This window comes from Chiloscyllium plagiosum, unplaced genomic scaffold (genome assembly GCF_037043375.1).
Source record: "Chiloscyllium plagiosum isolate Xiang-an unplaced genomic scaffold, Cpla_swu_hap1 HiC_scaffold_8, whole genome shotgun sequence".
NCBI lineage: Eukaryota > Metazoa > Chordata > Chondrichthyes > Orectolobiformes > Hemiscylliidae > Chiloscyllium > Chiloscyllium plagiosum.
In genome coordinates, this window is record NW_028270146.1 from 65,882,429 (window position 1) to 65,901,266 (window position 18,838).

General features: G+C 38.5%; 1 protein-coding gene and 1 non-coding gene across 6 annotated transcripts in view; both read left to right on the forward strand.

Moving 5' to 3' along the window:
* The window catches only part of gemin2 (gem (nuclear organelle) associated protein 2), a 41,748-nt gene extending 26,998 nt beyond the window's left edge, over positions 1-14,750 (forward strand). For 4 of the 5 annotated variants that reach the window (XM_043697799.2, XM_043697800.2, XM_043697801.2 and 1 more), the window contains 4 exons: positions 6,500-6,568; positions 8,215-8,325; positions 13,655-13,713; positions 14,522-14,750. In XM_043697799.2, coding sequence (XP_043553734.1) covers positions 6,500-6,568; positions 8,215-8,325; positions 13,655-13,713; positions 14,522-14,558 — 276 coding nt within the window. In that variant the 3' untranslated portion in view covers positions 14,559-14,750. Of the gene's footprint in view, positions 1-6,499; positions 6,569-8,214; positions 8,326-13,437; positions 13,571-13,654; positions 13,714-14,521 lie in introns of those variants that run through there. The other variant, XM_087989911.1, reaches the window with a different exon arrangement.
* Positions 14,751-18,439: 3,689 nt separating this feature from the next.
* trnas-gcu (transfer RNA serine (anticodon GCU)) lies at positions 18,440-18,521 on the forward strand. Its single transcript has one exon. It is a non-coding gene; the product is annotated as a tRNA-Ser (tRNA).
* The last annotated feature ends 317 nt before the right edge of the window (positions 18,522-18,838 follow it).

Consider the following 18,838-nt stretch of genomic DNA (forward strand, 5'->3'; position numbering starts at 1 on the left):
ACTTGATGCAATTAGGCAACTTCAGAGCGGTAAGGCACCGGGCCCAGATGGTTTTCAAGCTGAATTCTATAAAGAATTTACAGAAATATTGGCAGGTCCACTATGGACATGTATAACTATGCATACAGGCAGGGCTGTCTCCGGCTTTCGCTGAAAGAGGCAAATATCTCTCTTATCCTTAAAAAAGGAAAGGATCCAGAAGATTGTACGTCATACAGACTAATATCCTTGCTAAATGTACATTTTAAAATCCTTTCTAAAACGTTAGCACTGAGACTAGAAAGGGTACTGCCACATGTTATAAAGGAGGATCAGACGGGGTTTATTAAGGGCTGTAGATCATCCAATAATATTAGAAGGGGTTTGAATATGATTCAAGCCTGCCATCAGGGAAAGATACCAGGAGTAGTAGTTTCATTAGACGCGGAAAAGGCATTCGATAGGGTTGAATGATCATATTTGTTTTACACATTGGAAAGGTTTGGCGTTGGACAGGTGTTTACCAAATGGGTCTCAACATTGTATAGTGATCCCAAAGCAGTTGTGGTTACCAATGGATTAGGTTCGGATAGCTTCAGTGTGGGTAGGGACTGCCGTCAGGGATGTCCTCTCTCGCCATTGTTATTTATGCTAATAATTGAACCACGAGCAGAAGCTATACGAGCTGATCCTAATATAACAGCCCCAAGGATTGGTACAGGTAAACATAAAATTACCCTTTATGCAGATGTTCTTCTATTCCTCAGTAATCCTCTGATGTCCGTACCTTGCCTAATCCAAGTGATTAATATATTTAGCGCATTCTCAGGCTATAAAATTAATTTTTCAAAATCGGAGGCTATGCCAATGGGTGGTCTCGCTATGACACCACACTTAGTGGACGGATCCCTTTTTCCCTTTCGTTGGTCCCTGGAGGGCTTCTTATATTTAGGCATTTTTATTACCCCAGTATTTGGTCAGTTGTATAAGGCTAATTTTGTGCATTTACTGGAAAGGATAAGGCAGGACCGCCAGCGATGGGGAGACCTTCCAATTTCCTGGTTGGGTAGAATAGCACTAATCAAAATGAATGTCCTGCCCCGTCTCCTATATCCTATGAGAATGCTTCCAGTGATGCTGCCAAGGATGGCTCTACGTAAATTATATGGCTGGCTGGGTTCCTTTATCAGGAATCCTAGACGGCCCCTCATTAAGCTGAAGAAGCTACAGCTTCCACAGACAAGGGGAGGATTGGACTTCCCAGATTTTAGGAAATCTCAGTTAAGTTCCCTATTAAGTTACATAGCTGATTGGGTCTTGTCTGATCCACAATCAATCTGGTTGGACATCGAGGCCTCTCAAGTAAAATACCCACTTATTAACCTTTTATTTTCAGACAAGAGGAAAATCATTACAGATCACTGTAAAAACCCTATAATACTAAACACAATTAAAGCTTGGAATATAATGCGGCAAAATGAGGGTAATTCACATAAAACACCCCCCCCTATGCACCGATAGTGGGAGCATGGGGATTCCAACCGGGGTTTACAGATGACACTTTTAAACTCTGGAGATCCAGGGGTATATCATGTCTAGGGGACCTATTTAAGGATGGGGTCCTGATGTCTTTTGAACAGCTGCGTCAGAAATTCGGATTACCTAATGGAGACCTCTTTCGATACTTCCAAATTCGAGACTATATACAGAAGAAGACTACGTTTATTAGATAGTCTTTATAAATCAGATAAAGAATGTAGTGTCCTACGACCAGTGGGGGTATCTTCCATCAGTACTATTTATCATTTACTACATGATGAAGTATCGGGAGATATGGACAATCTGCTTAAAACATGGGATCAGGATTTGGGACTAGAAATCTCTATAGAAACGTGGAATGATATTTGGGAAAACGCTAGAAGGATTACTATCTGTAACAGAACCCAGGCTATCCAGCTGAAGATACTTCATAGGGCCCATATAGCACCGGTTCGATTGGCAAAATTTAAGGCAGGAGCATCTCCAATGTGTCCCAAATGCAAAATAGAGGTGGGCAGTCTTGTACATTGCTTATGGACCTGTCATAAGATCCGTAGATATTGGACTAAAGTAGCAAGTACCCTGACAGAAATTTTAGGAACGGAAATTAAAGTGGACCCTGTATCTCTCCTTTTGGGCTTTTCGAACTTTCCTCCCTGGACATATACGGGAAGAGACTATTTTCTATTCTCTCTTTCTGTGCAAGGAAAAATATTTTGGTGAACTGGGTGGCTGAGGGCCCCCCTGGACTTTCAAATTGGCACAGATTAATTATGGAATGTATTCCCCTTGACTTCCTCACAAATATGGTGCACCGAAAGACCAAATTATTTTATAAAATATGGCAGCCCTTCTTGAATTACATAAATACAGATATTTTGGCTATCCTAACAAGGGCTTTTATTTAATTGAGATTACAAACCTGGCTGGTCCGGGGCCCCTTAGGAGAGGAATCCTGCACGAATACGGGTTTTATTACATCTGATGTTAACACATCCCGAGCATGTAAGAGACTTAAATATACACTCTGGTTAGTTGTAGTTTTATTTTTCTTTCTTTTTCGGTATTTTTTTCTTTTGTTAAATTTTGGCTATTGTGTATTTGATTTAATTGTATATCAATGTTTGTATTTGAGAGTTTTGTTTATTTTTGTAAACTTGTAAAAATGTTAAATTTCTAATAAAAATATCTATATTTAAAAAAAAGACAATGTTCTTGTACACACTTAAATTCCCCTCTATCTAAACCCTTATCTAGATCTTGTCTGTTTGGTGGGCTACTTCATTATCTGAAGAATTGTCAGTTGAACTAAACACTCTGACTTGTTTATGGGATGTTGGTATTCAATAATCCTTCCCTCATGCTGTTTTAAATGTTTGTTAAAATCAATGTCATTTTTAACATTGCTGATGCACTTTAAATGTTATGTAGTCTGCAATACGTTGTGTAATCCTCTCAATACAATATGCAGGCACATAAAATTATGGAATTCAAATACCTGAATACTTGAAACTATCTCCATTTCTGTAATATCCTAGGGTCTTTTTTTTTCAGAAAATGCAATTTAACTTCATTTAGGGTGAAGTAGTGTCCCTGAATCAAATACAATTTTATGTTCAAACTCAATACCAGTATCTCCATGGGAAAGTTTTTCACTTAATAAATTTGTACCCACCAAGTTATTGCATTATTCCTCCATCTTAAAAACATTTAGTAGCTGAAGTAGATCCATAGGTTGGTGTATTACCTCCCCTACTCAGATGTTGAAGTTACAGCTATTTTTGAATTATTTGGTAGAGTCATAGAGCTATACAGCACAGTAACAGACCCATTAGTCCAATCAGTCCGTGCTGAACATAATCCCAAACTAAACTAGTCCCACCTGCCTGCTCCTGGCCATATGTCTCCAAACTTTCCTATTCATTTATCTATCCAAATGTCTTTTAAACACTATAATTATACCAACATGCACCACTTTCTCAAGAAGTTAATTTTGTATGCGAACCACCCTCTATAAAAACAGATTTGCCTCTTATGTCGTTTTTAAATCTCTCTCCTCTAACATTAAAAAAAAGTGTCTCCTAGTCTTGAAATCCCCCACCCAGGAAAAAAACAACTACCATTAACACTCTCTATACTTCTCAATATTTTCTAAACTTCTATCAGATCACCTCACAACCTCCTGTGCTCCAGTGAAACAAGTCCCAGTCTATTCAGCCTTTCTTTATAACTTAAACCTTCTGGTAAATCTCTTCTGAACCCTCTCCATCTTGATAATATCTTTCCTATAACTGGGTGACCAAAACTGGACATAGTATTCCAGAAAAGGCCTCACCAATATCATGTACAACCTCAACATGACTTACCAACTCCTAAATTCAAAGGACTGAGTAATGTTAAATAACTTTTTAACCACCCTATCTATATGTATTGGAAACTTCAAAGAATTATGCACCTACACTCCTGGGTTCCTGGTCTACAGCATGACAGCACAGTAGCTCAGTGGTTAGCACTGTTGCCTCCCTGCACCAGGGACACTGGTTCGATTCCAGCCTCAGGCAACTGTCTGTGTGGAGTTTGCACATTTCCCCTATGTCAGCTGCAGTTTCCTCCCACAATCCAAAGATGTGTAGGTTGGGTGAATTGGCCATGCTATATTATCCATAGTGTTCAAGGATATGTAGGTTAGGTGCATTAGTCAGGAGTAAATGTAGAGTAATAGATTAGGGGAATGGGTCTGGGTGGGTTACATTTTGGAGGGTCATTGTGGACTTGTTGGGCCAAATGGCTTGTTTCCACACTTTAGGGATTCTAATTTCTAAGTTCTTTACTACCTGGGGTCCTACCATTATTGTTGTAAGCCTCACCCTTGTTTATTATACCAAAATGCAACACCTCATGTTTATCCAGGTTGAACTCCATCTGTCATTTTTCAGCCCATTAACACATTTGATTAAGATCACCTTGTACTATTCTCTACAATGGCACCAATTTTGGTGTCATCCATAAACTTAGTAACCATGCTTTCTAAATTCTCATCCAAATTATTTACATAAATGACAAACAAAAGAGGACCCAGAACCAATCCCTGCAGAACACAGCTAGTCATCAGCCTCCAGTCGAAGAGCAACACTCCCACAATTACTCTATCTCCTGCCATTAAGCCAATTATGTATCCAATTGGCAAGCTCACCCTGAATCCCATGTGATCTAACTTTACTAATTAGCTTACCATGTGAAACCTTGTCAAGTTTTTTACCAAAATCCAAATAAACAATATCTACTCCTCTGCCATCATCAATCTTTTTAGTAATTTTTCAAAAACCTAAATGACATTTGTGAAACATTATTTTCTTCACACAAAACCATGCTGACTCTCCTTAATCAATTTTGGCCTCTTTAAATGCCCATAAATCCTATTGCTTTATTAAATGGAATCTTTCAACTGATGAGCTGCAACATTGCTCACATACCCTCTCTCAAGCACTTTAGAAAGCATTTAGATTGGGTATCTCAATAACTTAGAGGATTCCTGGCTATTTTTACTCAGTTTCCTAACCTTAAGTATCTGAACAAATTGATCACCCATAAGGACTAAAATTGACAAGAGCTGCACCAGCATTGGCTTCTAATTAAGCAATCTGTTGTGTGTGGAGATGCAATACTCAATTTGAGGGAAAACTTAAACTAATATGAACATTTTAATGTGTAAAGTTTCCTAGTAATATTTCAGTGTAAAATATTGCAAAATGAGTCTTTTTCAGAAATAATCTTTCTAGCACTGTACCACTCTGTTAGTTTCATGATGTTATGGACTAAGTCAGACCCCCTCAAAACATTTCAAGAAAGTAGCCCAGACTCTAACTTTACTAGTTGTTTTAAACAGGTGTAAAGTGGATATTCCAGGAGGGATGCAGTTGGTCAAACCACTTCATTTTAAACAAAACAGAATTTATTTACAAGATTACCAAATGAAACACAAGCAAAAGAGAACAGAATACAGAATAACTTAACCTAACAGATCATCCCAATTTAATAATGCTGTTTGTAATACTTGCAACAATCCCCATCAACAGCCCTTGGCACAAAAGTTAAAAATCAAACAAAGGGTCTGACAGGAGAGAAGTCTGAGAGAGAGAGAGAGAGGAGGGTCAGCATGGACCTGCTTCTTTGAGTCAACAGCTTTTTTTTCAACTGCCTGATTGCTTTCAGTGAACAGCCAGACCAAACCAAACCAGAGAAAAGCTGAGCTGTGAGAACTGATCATTCCCCTTTCATTGTACAAGTGCTCTTTCTAAAAACTTGAATTGGAAGAGCTGGTGTTGGACTGGAGTGGATGAAGTTAAAAAAATCACACAACACCAGGTTATTGTCCAACAGGTTTATTTGGAAGCACTAGCTTTCGAACCACCTGATGAAGAAACAGCGCTTTGAAAGCTAGTACTTCCAAATAAACCTGATGTTGCATGATTTTTAACTTTAAAAATTTTGAAAACCTTTTGCCTGAGGAAATATCTATTAGCTACAATCAAATTGGTCCTAAAACCCAGACATTTTGGAACCTGTCTTTTTATAACCTCTTGGGGGGGGGGGAAAAAAAACCAAGGACAGCATAACCCTGTTAAAGGAGCAGCATCATCAAAATGATGCTCGTTTTTTTTTCATGTGTTCATCACAAAGCTTGTTTATATCCTAACTAAATGTTCTTAGATACTAGTTTTGATTTTCAATCCATGGTATTCCAACTGCTCAGATGAGGATAGCCTACATTGTGATTTCTTAATTGGATAACTAAGCTTAATCAGTTTCCAGTTTTAGCAACACATTAATCAGTACTGGAAGTATTTGTTTTGTTAAATCTCTTGAAAAATGTCCATACAGATTGCATAAGTGCTTCCTGTGTCAGACTTAACTGTGCTTCAGTCACTTGTTTCTGTGTAACGTTTGCAAGAATATTCATAATTTGTTTTTAATTTTTCAGCCTACTGTATTTAACACACTGGAGTATCTAATTAACTGGTTTGGAGATAAAAAATTATATCCAGAACTAGTAAGTAATTTCTTCCCTCTGGTCTACGTTTTGTTTTAAATCTGTTGGAACTATCTTCTTTTGGCAGACTGCCTGTTGCTGTAGCTGACCATAAATCCTGAATGTGCATAATTTATTTGAGGCATCAAAAAACCTTTTTCCATCCTCTCTCTCAGTTGGTTTACCAATACAATACAGCAGTAGCAACTAGCAATACCAACCTTGTATTAACTTAGATATGTCTAATCAAAAAAATCAAACGCATATTATAATTTTATTGAACTTCTCTATTGTTAAGAATAGATCCTTTGGTACACCCAATCTAGCTTAATTTACAATTGAATTTCAACTTTTATTAATGCCTTTGACTGTACTGGTTTACCATTTGCAACTTTTACAGAAAAACACTATTTTTAGTTACCATTGCAATTGTTTAATTGTTTTCTAACCAAGTTTACCTTTAACCAATAACCTTAGCAACACTTGCCTTATCACTCAAGGTAACCATGATAACAGGATTGAGTGATGAGTTACAAAGAAAATCTGAAACAGTAACTAACCTTCTTTTGAGTAGGATTTTTATGGAGGCATTCAAAATGATAAAAGGAATAAACAAGGTATTTTCATGATTGATAAGTTGAGATCAGGTGGCCATGATCTCAAGAACATAAATTTATAGGTGGAATAAGGTATATAAATAAGTTTTGCCAATAGTGATTGCTAAATTTATTACAGCAATCAAAAGGAATTGAATCATTGATGAAAAGAAAATTGCTATGGGGTGTTTGGGTGGGTTCTTGTGGCTCAGTGATAGTGTCCCAGGTTCAAGTCCTACCTGCTTCAGAAGTGTCATAATATCTCTGGACAGTTTGATTTTGAAAAAGGGGAAGAAGTGAAAAAGAAATAGTTATGGGGGAGAAAGCTGCAACCTTGGGGTAAATTTTCACTGGCCAATTGTTGTCAGATAGGAGTTGCACTTAGGGACTCGGCCACACTTCCCTTATGCAACTATACTTAACACAAGCTGTTAAAAGTGAACGTCAGGACATCTAAATGTCAGACTATGGCAGCTGACTGCTGTGGAGAGAGAGTGGGGTTTGCCTACTCTACAAAAGAACTGTCAGAATGGAAGTAAGGCTGCAAATTTGAGGGAGATCTGAGCAAAATCTCCTCAGAAATGCAGAGCTCCCTCCTTTTGTTTAAAAAAAAAAATGATTGGCCAGAATGGCAATCTACATGAGACTGTTACTCCTCAAAAAATCTGACCTAATAATTTTGTGGAAAAAGCAAACTCTTAGGCACATTCTCCCAGTGCACCTAGATTTCAAATTCTAGTTTTCTTTCTCAAAAATGTCTTTAGCTCTAGGAAACATCTTAATGGACAATACTGCTGTTGCCATTTGTTGATTATTAACTTGAATCGCAAAGAGTGTGGTTAGATCCTTGTCTAATGACTACCTGATTAGGTTCTGGAGCTTGAGAACTTTTAATCTTTTTCAACAGTTTATTCTTTTTGTGTTTCTCCAAACCAACTCCTATGCAAAATTGGCCCTCTAAATTGTAAAACATGTTCTAAGGACAATCTACCAATTCATTGTGAAGAGCATGATCCCTATAGACCATGTATAGTTTGCTGTGTCAGTGCTGTGTTTGAATTTTTTTCACAGGGCAGATGGTTGTATGCACTGTTAGCCTGTATAGAAAAACCACTATTACCTGAGGCCCATTCACTTATTCGACAGCTGGCTAGAAGATGCTCTGCAGTTCGTGCTAAACTAGTAAGTATTTGTTGATGTTTTTTATAGGAAACATAGTAAATGCATGGAATTTTAAAATGGCTTTGTTCAATGTTGGAACTTCATTCTCCTTACACTTTTCATAACTGAAATATATATATTCAATTTAATTGTGGCTCAGTGTTCTGTTTGTGTCCATGTAAATATTGTTTCTCCAATCTGCAAAGCTAAAAATGCATTTACTGCAGTTAATTACTGAGTGTTTTATTGAAGGTAAGTGTCGACATCTATTACTCCAGAGCACAGTAAATAACAGCTTTATTGCATTAGTCAATGTTGTCTGTTGCAGTACAGACTGGGGTGGGAGAAAAGATATCACCATCAGGAATAACAATTTCTGCTGCACAAGGGGGTGCTGTTTCAGCAATACATAACAGAACTGGGATATACCTATCTCTGAGGTTGTGTCAATGAACGATGATAATTTCTCCCTTCTCTGAAGTTAATTTTTTCTCAGAATATTTTCAATTGTCGTCTTCCCAAATGGCTAATCTTTCTAAGTCCAGACAATGGTGTTAGTGGATTTATCGAGCATTACAGCTCTTAATAAGATCACGCAGCACTGCATTTGAGGGAATGAATCTGGGGCTCTCTATGTTTGTAAATCAGTGGTTGCTGCCTGAACTATTCAAGAAAGTAAGAATTACATTTGATTAATTTCTCAATTATTTTCAGTATATGCTTTTGAAAGATAAAGGCTGCTGCAGTGCTCTTTCCTCTTCTAAGGCATTTCCTGAGAACAATTAATGAGCACTGTAGAGTGTGTTTTTAAAAAAAGAAAGTTGCTGATTTCATGTCTATCCATCAGCAAACAGATCTTTATAAAGTGTAGGAACAGAAATAGGACATTAAATCTCTGAGCATGTTCCACTATTAAGTTAGATTGTAGCTTTTCTGTAAATTAATTCCACCTTCCAGTCTTTGTTAACCCACCTTAATATAAAGCTGGAAAAACATGGGAGTGATTCCAAAATTGCTGGTGCAGAGAGATGATAAACAGTTTGGTTCATTTTATATATTGCAAATTCACAGGTATTGATTCTGCAGAAACTTTATGGGCTGGAGTTTATGTGCCTCCACTTGGTCTATCTTCCTAACTCCATAACTAGGGACATAATGAGGTTTTTAAATTGGATAGTGGGGGCAAGGGATCAAATTCAGAAAGATGTGATAAATGAATGAGTAAAGTCAAGGCAAAACAGAAAGGTATTAATATGGTAAATGATAAACAGATCATGACAGGAAAGGATAGAATATAAATTTGTCAACCAACAGCTAAGATTAGAATTTGCAAAGAGGGTTAAAAAGTGGAAACTGAAGGCTGTTAGCAGATACAAAATGGATGAACAGAAAATGCAGATAGGAATGACTAAGTGTGATCTGGTAGCCATTACAAAGACATGGGATGTCATTATTTTGAACCTGAATCTTGAAGGGTGTAGGGCACTTTCAAATGACAGTAGTAAAAAATGGAGGGGTGGCTTTGTTGATTAATAATTGATTTTGCACAATATGGAGAGATGACTTCAGTTCCAGAAATCAAGATGTGGAATCTGTTTGGGTAGAAATGAGAAATTATGGTAAGGGGTCACTTGTGGGAGTGGTGTAAAGGTCCCCTAACAGTAACCACAAGGGTGATGCATAAAAGGGAGAAATAATGAGTTTGTCAGAAAGGCAGTGGGAAATTTTAATGGGAAATTCAATCTGAATATTGACTGGAAAAGCTAGATGGACAAGGTAACAGATGAGTTCATAATTTTTTGAGTAATTTCATAGAACAAACATTCCTCAGCCAACCAGAGAGCAGGCCTGGTTTTGTACAACAGTAATTAATCTCCTATTGAAGGTACCCCTAGGTAACAGCAAGCATAATATGACTTAAATTTACTGGCAGTTTGAGTTAGAGAGGAGTAAGTCGGAGAATTTTTAAAAAATTTAGATAAGGACATTTAGGAGGCCATGAAAGCAGCGTTAACTAAAGTGAGTTACAAATTAACTTAAAGGATAGGTCAGTAGAGGTGCAGTGGCAGACAGTTAAGTGGACATTTCAAAATATACAGAATAGACTCAATGAAGCAAGCAAGTAAAATTCCAAAAATTCCCTGTCTGTGGTTAACTAGAAATACAGAAATAATAGTATCAGACTTAAAGAAAAAGCATTTAATTGTGCAAAGATAATTGGCAGGTCAGAAGATAAATCTGAGTCTAAAAAACAGCAAAGAATCAAAACGTTTAAGAAGAAATTATTATATTAGGACAGAAAACTAACCAGAAACTTTAAAAAAAAAACAAATAGTAAGTTTCCAGAAATATTGAAAGAGGAGTGAACAAAGTGAGCTTTGGTCCAAAAGAGAACTAGGTTTGAGAATTAATAGCTGAAAATAAGGAAATGACATGAATTTTGCATCAGTCTTCACTATAGAGTATAGAAGTCACATGCCAAAAGGATTGATAAATTAGAAAATTGGAGGAGACAAATTTAAGCAAATCACAATCACCAATGAAGTTGTCACAATCACCTGGCATAAATTGTTGAAACTGCAGACTTAACGAGTGCCTGGATTCTGGACATTATAGAGTCATAGCGCTGTACAGCATGGAAACAGACCCTGAGGTCCAACTTGTCCATGCCAACCAGACATCCTAAATTAATCTAGTCCTAATTTGCCAGCAATTGGCCCATATCCATCTAAACCCTTATTCATACATTCATGCACACATTTCTAAATGTCATTGTACCAGGCAGCTCATTCCATATACACACCACGCTCTGCCTGAAAAAGTGGCCCCTTCGATCTCTTTTGAATATTTCCCTATCCCCTTAAACCTGTGCCCCTCTAGCTTTGGACTCCACTGCCCTGCGAAAAAGACCATGGCTATTTGCCCTATCTATATCTCATGATTTTATAAATTTATAAACCCCCTCAGCCTCTTACGCTCTCAGGTAAAATAGCCCTAGCCTATTCAGTCTCTTCCCCATAACACACACTCTCCAACCCTGGTAACACCCTTGTAAATCTTTTCTAAACCCTTTCAAGTTTCACAACATCCTTCCTATATAGCAGGGACACCAGAATTGTATTCCAAAAATGGCCTAACCAATGTCCTCTGCTGCAACATGACCTCCCAACTCCTATATTCAATGTAATAATCAACAAAGGCAAGCATACTAAATGCCTTCTTCACTATCCTGTCAACCCGTGACATCACTTTCAAGGAACTATGAACCTGCACTCCAAGGTCTCTGTTCATCTACACTTGCCAGGATCTTTAACATTAACTATATAAGTTCTGCCCTAATTTGCCTTTCCAAAATGCAGCACCTCACATTTACCTAAATTAAACTCCATCTGCCACTTCTTGACCCACCAGCCTGATCAAGGATCCATTGTACTCTGAGATAACTTTCTTGGTTGTCCACTACACCACCAATTTTGCTGTCCTCTGCAGACTTACTAACCATCCTTCCTATGTTCACATCCAAATCATTTATATAAATGATAAAAAGCAGTAGACTCAGCACCAACTCTTATGGCACCCCGCTGGTCACAGCCCTCCAGTCTGAATAAAAACAACAGGCAATGTCAAAGTTTCCAATAAATCATTCTGCATCTGCCAAAACCAGTCAGAACTGGTTTTCTTTTTCCCTGTTTTTTAAAAATCAATATTCTGCCATTGGCTGGTTAGCATCAATCTCCCATGATTGACCAACTCAACATCCAACCAGTTGCCAGTCCTGGGCATAGCAATACTCAGTCCCACATCATCCAGTGTTCTTTACATCAGTATTTAAGTTACATAATCTTCTAGCCCCATTACCAATAGCAAACAACAGCATTTGTTTTCTTCTCTTTTCAAAGTTGTTCAAAGTTCAACTAACCCTTACCTCAACTCTCAGTTCCACCAAAAAAATGAAAGAAATATAGTGAAGGTCACCACACAGCAAGGGCGATATATGAAACCACATCTGGAGTACTGTGTGCAGTGTTGATCACCTTACTTAAGGAAGGGTGTAAATGCACTGGAGACAGTTCAGAGATGTGTTTTTAAACTAGTAGCTGGAATGGGTGGATTGCTTTATCAGGAAAGGTTAGACAGGCTACACTTGTATTCGCTGGAGTTTAGAGCACACAGTGACTTAAAGTCTTGAGGGGTCTTCACAGAGAAGGTATGGAGAGGATGTTTCCAGCTTGTAGGTGAATCTAGAACTAGGAGTCACTGTTTAAAAATGTGTTTCCTGTTAAATGAGGTGAATTATTTTTAAGGCTAAAAATTCTGTAGAACTCCTTCTGCTTCCATCACCTTTTTGGGGAGACTTTGAAAATGTTTAAGGTAGAGTAAATGGATTCTTGTTGAGCAGGGTATGAATGGTTATTGGGTGGTCAGGAATGTGGATTTGAGCTTACAATCAGATTAGTGGTCTCATTGAATAGCAGAACAGACTCGAGAGCTGAATGGCCTAATCCTGTCCCTGGTTCATATGGGGCACATAAAATAGATTGTTGGATAGCCCACTGCCATTGTGTCCATCCCAAACTCTCAGCTAATGTACAGATGGTAACTGGATGTTGAAATCAGCAGCTGTCCTGCCATATGTACATAACTAAGGGTCTATTGAGCTGGTTAAAAACTCAATTGACTCAAATTACTCTGCCCACTCCGTAAAACAAGCAGCCAGTTAAGAGACAGGGTAGCCTGCTTTTATTGAAAGTTTTAAAACCGCCACTTGTTAAGGGGTGCGATCATTAAGTAGTACCTTTGTCTGCTGGGACACTTCCTCAAGCAGGTAGCAGCCCCTCCTGCTCTCATCCTAAGATGAACATGCTTCAGCATTTCAGCTCGCTTGTAACTCATTATGGCTGCAAGGTGAAACCCATCATCGGTTTCAAAATCAAATTGTTTTAGTTCAATTAGTAGCCATACCATCTCTTATTTTCTAGGACAGAAATATTGGGTATTTATTTAATTATTTGCAGCTTGTTAAATGTGAGAAAAATGCTACTTTCTTTGGCTAAAAGTTGTTGTGGGTATAGAGTGGCTCAAAGCTGCTTGTTGACCACCAAAATGACAATGTAAAACCATGGTATTAAACAGGTGCACTGCTGTGGAATAAGAATGGCAGGGAGGAGCTGAACACTTCACCCTGCCTCTTAGTGACTGGACTGCCATTTGTACAGCCAAAGGTAACTGTGCTACCACCATAGAAAGTTCAAATGATCAAGCCGCATATCTGTTGAATTTTGTATGTTTTTATATTCCAGTATATTTTTTCAAAGTCCATTTCAATCATTTTTATTAATTCTTCTTCTAGGAAAATCCAGAAGATGCAGAATTGTCAGCAGTGAATTTACTTATTTGTTTAGTTGCCAGGTATTTAATAATTTGTTGTTGACTCCATATCTGCATATTTAAGAGTTTGTCAAATTTGAGAGTCTTATCTTTAGAGTTAACCAAGGAAGAATGGAAAAAAGAAATTGGGAACTATAGACCAAGTGGCATAACATCTGTAATAGGGAATATACTAGAATTTGTTGGTGAGAACATGGTATTAGAGTAATGGAAAATCAAAATATGTAAGTGTTTAATATGGTTTTGTAAAAAGAAAACATTTGTGACAAATCCATTAGAATTTTTGAGGCTGTAACAAGATGGAGTATTAAGGTCCAGAAGACATTGGATAGTGCTATATAATAACCTCATCTCTTATATACCAAGGTTGGGATAATATTTCAGCATGACTAGGTATAACTAGTGGAATTCCATGAAGATCAATGTTTGGACCTTGGCTAATTGTAATCATAAATTTGAGTACACAAAGATAAAAGCTGTAAGAACGTGAAGGAATGTAGACTGATTAGTGACTAGACAAACAGATAGCAGATAATGTGGGGAAGTGTGAAATTATTGTGCTTATGAATGAGTATAAAAGACAAACATATGGAGAAAGGTTTGAGTCAGTACAGGTTTGCCAAACAAAGCTGCAGTGAAACAAAAAAGAACTTTGGAATATAATGCTGAAATTTAAAATGAGTTTAAGATCTTTGAATAAATTTATATAGAACAACCATCTTAATTCTTTTCAGAATTGAAATTTATTGAAAAACAGGAATTTTCTCTGTAGAAAGTAGCTGTGTAAATATTACATTATAAAAATTAAGTTAATTTGTTTGTTTTTCAGGTATTTTGAACAGAGTGATCTTGCAGATAATGATTAACATGATTGCAGTCTGGAATAAGAATTCTATAATTTTCAACTTTACATTTTTTTAATGTGGATTCTATTTTGATGGACAAACAATGTCTGAAATTTGAGGATATTAAACATTGTTTTTAAAACTGAAGATAAAATGCAAAGATAAAAAAACATTGTCAAATAACTTTGTTTTGAATAAATAATCTGACTAGTTTTGAAATGGTTTGTTATTGACTGACTGACTTATCAAACTAGTTTTTGCAAAAAAAAAACCTGTGCACCAAGTTATTTACTGAAGGAATGAAGCCACAAAATTCCTCAGTTTAAACAAGACTTTTTAACCATATAAAAGTAAACAACGCTAACTATCTTAGCTCACTACTTATGCAGATTCTCTTTCAGAGCCAGTTAGATTAATCCTGGTAACTGGTCAGAATATCATTGATTGATGGAATGTCATAGAACATTACAGCGCAGTACAGGCCCTTTGGCCCTCTCTATTGCGCCAATCTGTCATACCAATTGAAGCCCATCTAACCTACACTATTCTATGTACGTCCATATGCTTGTCCAATGACTACTTAGATGTACTTAAAGTTGGTGAATCTACTACCGTTGCAGGCAAAGCATTCCATACCCTTACTAGTGAGTAAAGAAACTACCTCTGACATCTGTCCTATATCTATCACCCCTCAATTTAAAGCTATGCCCCCTCGTGCTCGCCGTTACTATTCTTGGAAAAAGGCTCTCCCTGTTCACCCTGTCTAACCCTCTGATTATCTTGTATGTCTCTATTAAGTCACCTCTCAACCACCTCTCTAACAAAAACAGCTTCAAGTCCCTCAGCCTTTCCTCGTAAGACCTTCCCTCCATACCAGGCAACATCCTAGTAAATCTCCTCTGCACCCTTTCCAAAGCTTCCACATCCTTCTTATAATGTGGTGACCAGAACTATACACAATATTCCAAGTGCAGCCAAACTAGATTTTTGTACAGCTGTAGCATAACCTCATGGTTCCGGAACTCAATCCCTCTATTAATAAAAGCTAAAACACTGTATGCATTAACAACCCTGTCAACCTGGGTGGCGACCCGTGTACCTGGACACCGAGATCTCTCTGCTCATCTACTCTACCAAGAATCTTACCATTAGCCCAGCACTTTGCATTCCGGTTACTCTGACTAAAGTGAATCACCTCACACTTGTCTGCATTAAACTCCATTTGCCACCTCTCAGCCCAGCTCTGCAGCTTATCTATGTCTCTGTAACCTACAACATCCTTTGTCACTATCCACAACTCCACCAACCTTAGTGTCATCTGCAAATTTACTAACCCACCCTTCTACCCCCTCATCCAGGTTGTTTATAAAAATGACGAACAGCAGTGGATCCAACACAGACCCTTGCGGTACACCACTAATAACTGGACTCCAGGATGAACATTTCCCATCAACCACCACCCTCGGTCTTCTTTCAGCAAGTCAATTACTGATCCAAACTGCTCTATCTCCCACAATCCCATTCCTCTGCATTTTGTACATAAGCCTACTGTGGGGAACCTTATCAAACACCTTACTGAAATCCATATACACCACATCAACCAGTTTACTCTCATCTACCTGTTTGGTCACCTTCTCAAAGAACTCTAAGGTGTGTGAGGCACGACCTACCGTCACAAAACCGTGCTGACTATCCCTAGTCAAATTAATCTTTTCTAGATGATTATAAATCCTCTCTTTTATAACCTTTTCCAACACTTTACCAACAACTGAAGTAAGGCTCACTGGTCTATAATTACCAGGGTTGTCTCTACTCCCCTTCTTGAACAGGGGAACTATTCCTGTAGACAATGACAATTTAAAGATAAATGCCAAAGGCTCAGCAATCTCATCCCTGGCTTCTGGGACTTAGCTATTTTCACAGTCTGCAGGATTTCTAATACCTCTTCCTTGTGAACCTCAATCACACCTAGTCTAGTAGCCTGTATCTCAGTAATCTCCTCGACAACATTGTCGTTTTCTAGAGTGAATACTGTTGAAAAATATTCATTTATTGCTTCCCCTATCTCCACTGTATCCACACACCACGTCCCACTACTATCCTTGATTAGCCCTGCAAAATGAGCTGATTTAGGGCAGCATGATGGCTCAGTAGTGCTGTCTCACAACACTAGGGACCTGAGTTCAATTTCAGTCTTGGATGACTGTCAGTGTCAAATTTGCACGTTCTCCACGTGCATTTCCTCCGGGTGCTCGGGTTTCGTTCTACAGTCCAAAGATGTGCAGGATAGATAGATTGGCTGTACAATGGGCCATAATGTTTTTAAGAAATGCTTTGTCTTTGACAAAAATATCCAAAAAGACTGATTATTCCAATGCTCTCCAGCATCCCAAGCAGATGTTTGCAGGTAAAGGGACGGCTGGAAAATGGGAAGCCTTCAGAAATGAGAGAACAAGAATCCAGAGAAAGTATATTCCTGTCAGGGTGAAAGGGAAGGCTGGTAACTATAGGGAATGCTGGATGACTAAAGAAATTGAGGGTTTGGTTAAGAAAAAGAAGGAAGCATATGTCAGGTACAGACAGGATAGATCAAGTGAATCCTTAGAGTATGAAGAAAGTAGGAGTGTACTTAAGAGGGAAATCAGGAGGGCAAAACAGGGACATGAGATAGCTTTGGCAAATAGAATTAATGAGAATCCAAAGGGTTTTTACAAAAATATTAAGGACAAAAGGGTAACCAGGGAGAGAATAGGGCCGCTCAAAGATCAGCAAGGCGGCCTTTGTGTGGAGCCACAGAAAATGGGGGAGATACTAAATGAATATTTTGCATCTGTATTTACTGTTGAAAAGGATATGGAAGATATAGACTATAGGGAAATAGATGGTAACATCTTGCAAAATGTCCAGATTACAGAGGAGGAAGTGCTGGGTGTCTTGAAACGGTTAAAGGTGGATAAATCCCCAGGACCTGATCAGGTGTACCCGAGAACTCTGTGGGAAGTTATAGAAGTGATTGCTGGGCCTCTTGCTGAGATATTTGTATCATCGATAGTCACAGGTGATGTGCCAGAAGACTGTTTAAGAAGGGTGGTAAGGACAAGCCAGGGAACTGGAGACCAGTGAGCCTGACCTCTGTGGTGGGCAAGTTGTTGGAGGGAATCCTGAGGGACAGGAAAGGCAAGGACTGATTAGGGATAGTCACCATGGCTTTGTGCGTGGGAAATCATGTCTCACAAACTTGATTGAGTTTTTTGAAGAAGTAACGAAGATTGAGGGCAGAGCAGTAGATGTGATCTATATGGACTTCAATAAGGCGTTCGACAAGGTTCCCCATGGGAGACTGATTAGCAAGGTTAGATCTCATGGAATACAGGGAGAACTAGCCATTTGGATACAGAACTGCCTCAAAGGAAGACGACAGAGGATGGTGGGTTGTTTTTCAGACTGGAGGCCTGTGACCAGTGGAGTGCCACAAGGATCGGTGCTGGGCCCTCTACTTTTTGTCATTTACATAAATGATTTGGATGTGAGCATAAGAGGTACAGTTAGTAAGTTTACAGATGACACCAAAATTGGAGATGTAGTGGACAGTGAAGAGGGTTACCTCAGATTACAACAGGATCTTGACCAGATGGGCCAATGGGCTGAGAAGTGGCAGATGGAGTTTAATTCAGATAAATGTGAGGTGCTGCATTTTGGGAAAGCAAATCTTAGCAGGACTTATACACTTAATGGTAAGGTCCTAGGGAGTGTTGCTGAACAAAGAGACCTTGGAGTCGCAGGTAGATAGGATAGTGAAGAAGGCGTTTGGTATGCTTTCCTTTATTGGTCAGAGTATTGAGTGCAGGAGTTGTGGCAGGACATTGGTTAGGCCACTGTTGGAATACTGCATGCGCCCATCTGACGAGGTGGCCGAGAGGTTAAGGCGATGGACTGCTAATCCATTGTGCTCTGCACGCGTGGGTTTGAATCCCCCTCTCGTTGCTGTTACCGACTATTTTCAATGTTGGAATACTGCATGCAATTCTGGTCTCTTTCCTATCGGAAAAATGTTGTGAAACTTGAAAGGGTTCAGAAAAGATTTACAAGGATGTTGCCAGGGTTGGAGGATCTGAGCTACAGGGAGAGGCTGAATAGGCTGGGGTTGTTTTCCCTGGAGTGTTGGAGGCTGAGGGGTGATCTTATAGAGGTTTACAAAATTGAGGGGCATGGATAGGATAAATAAGCAAAGTCTTTTCCCTGGGGTTGGGGAGTCCAGAACTAGAGGGCATAGGTTTATGGTGAGAGGGGAAAGATATAAA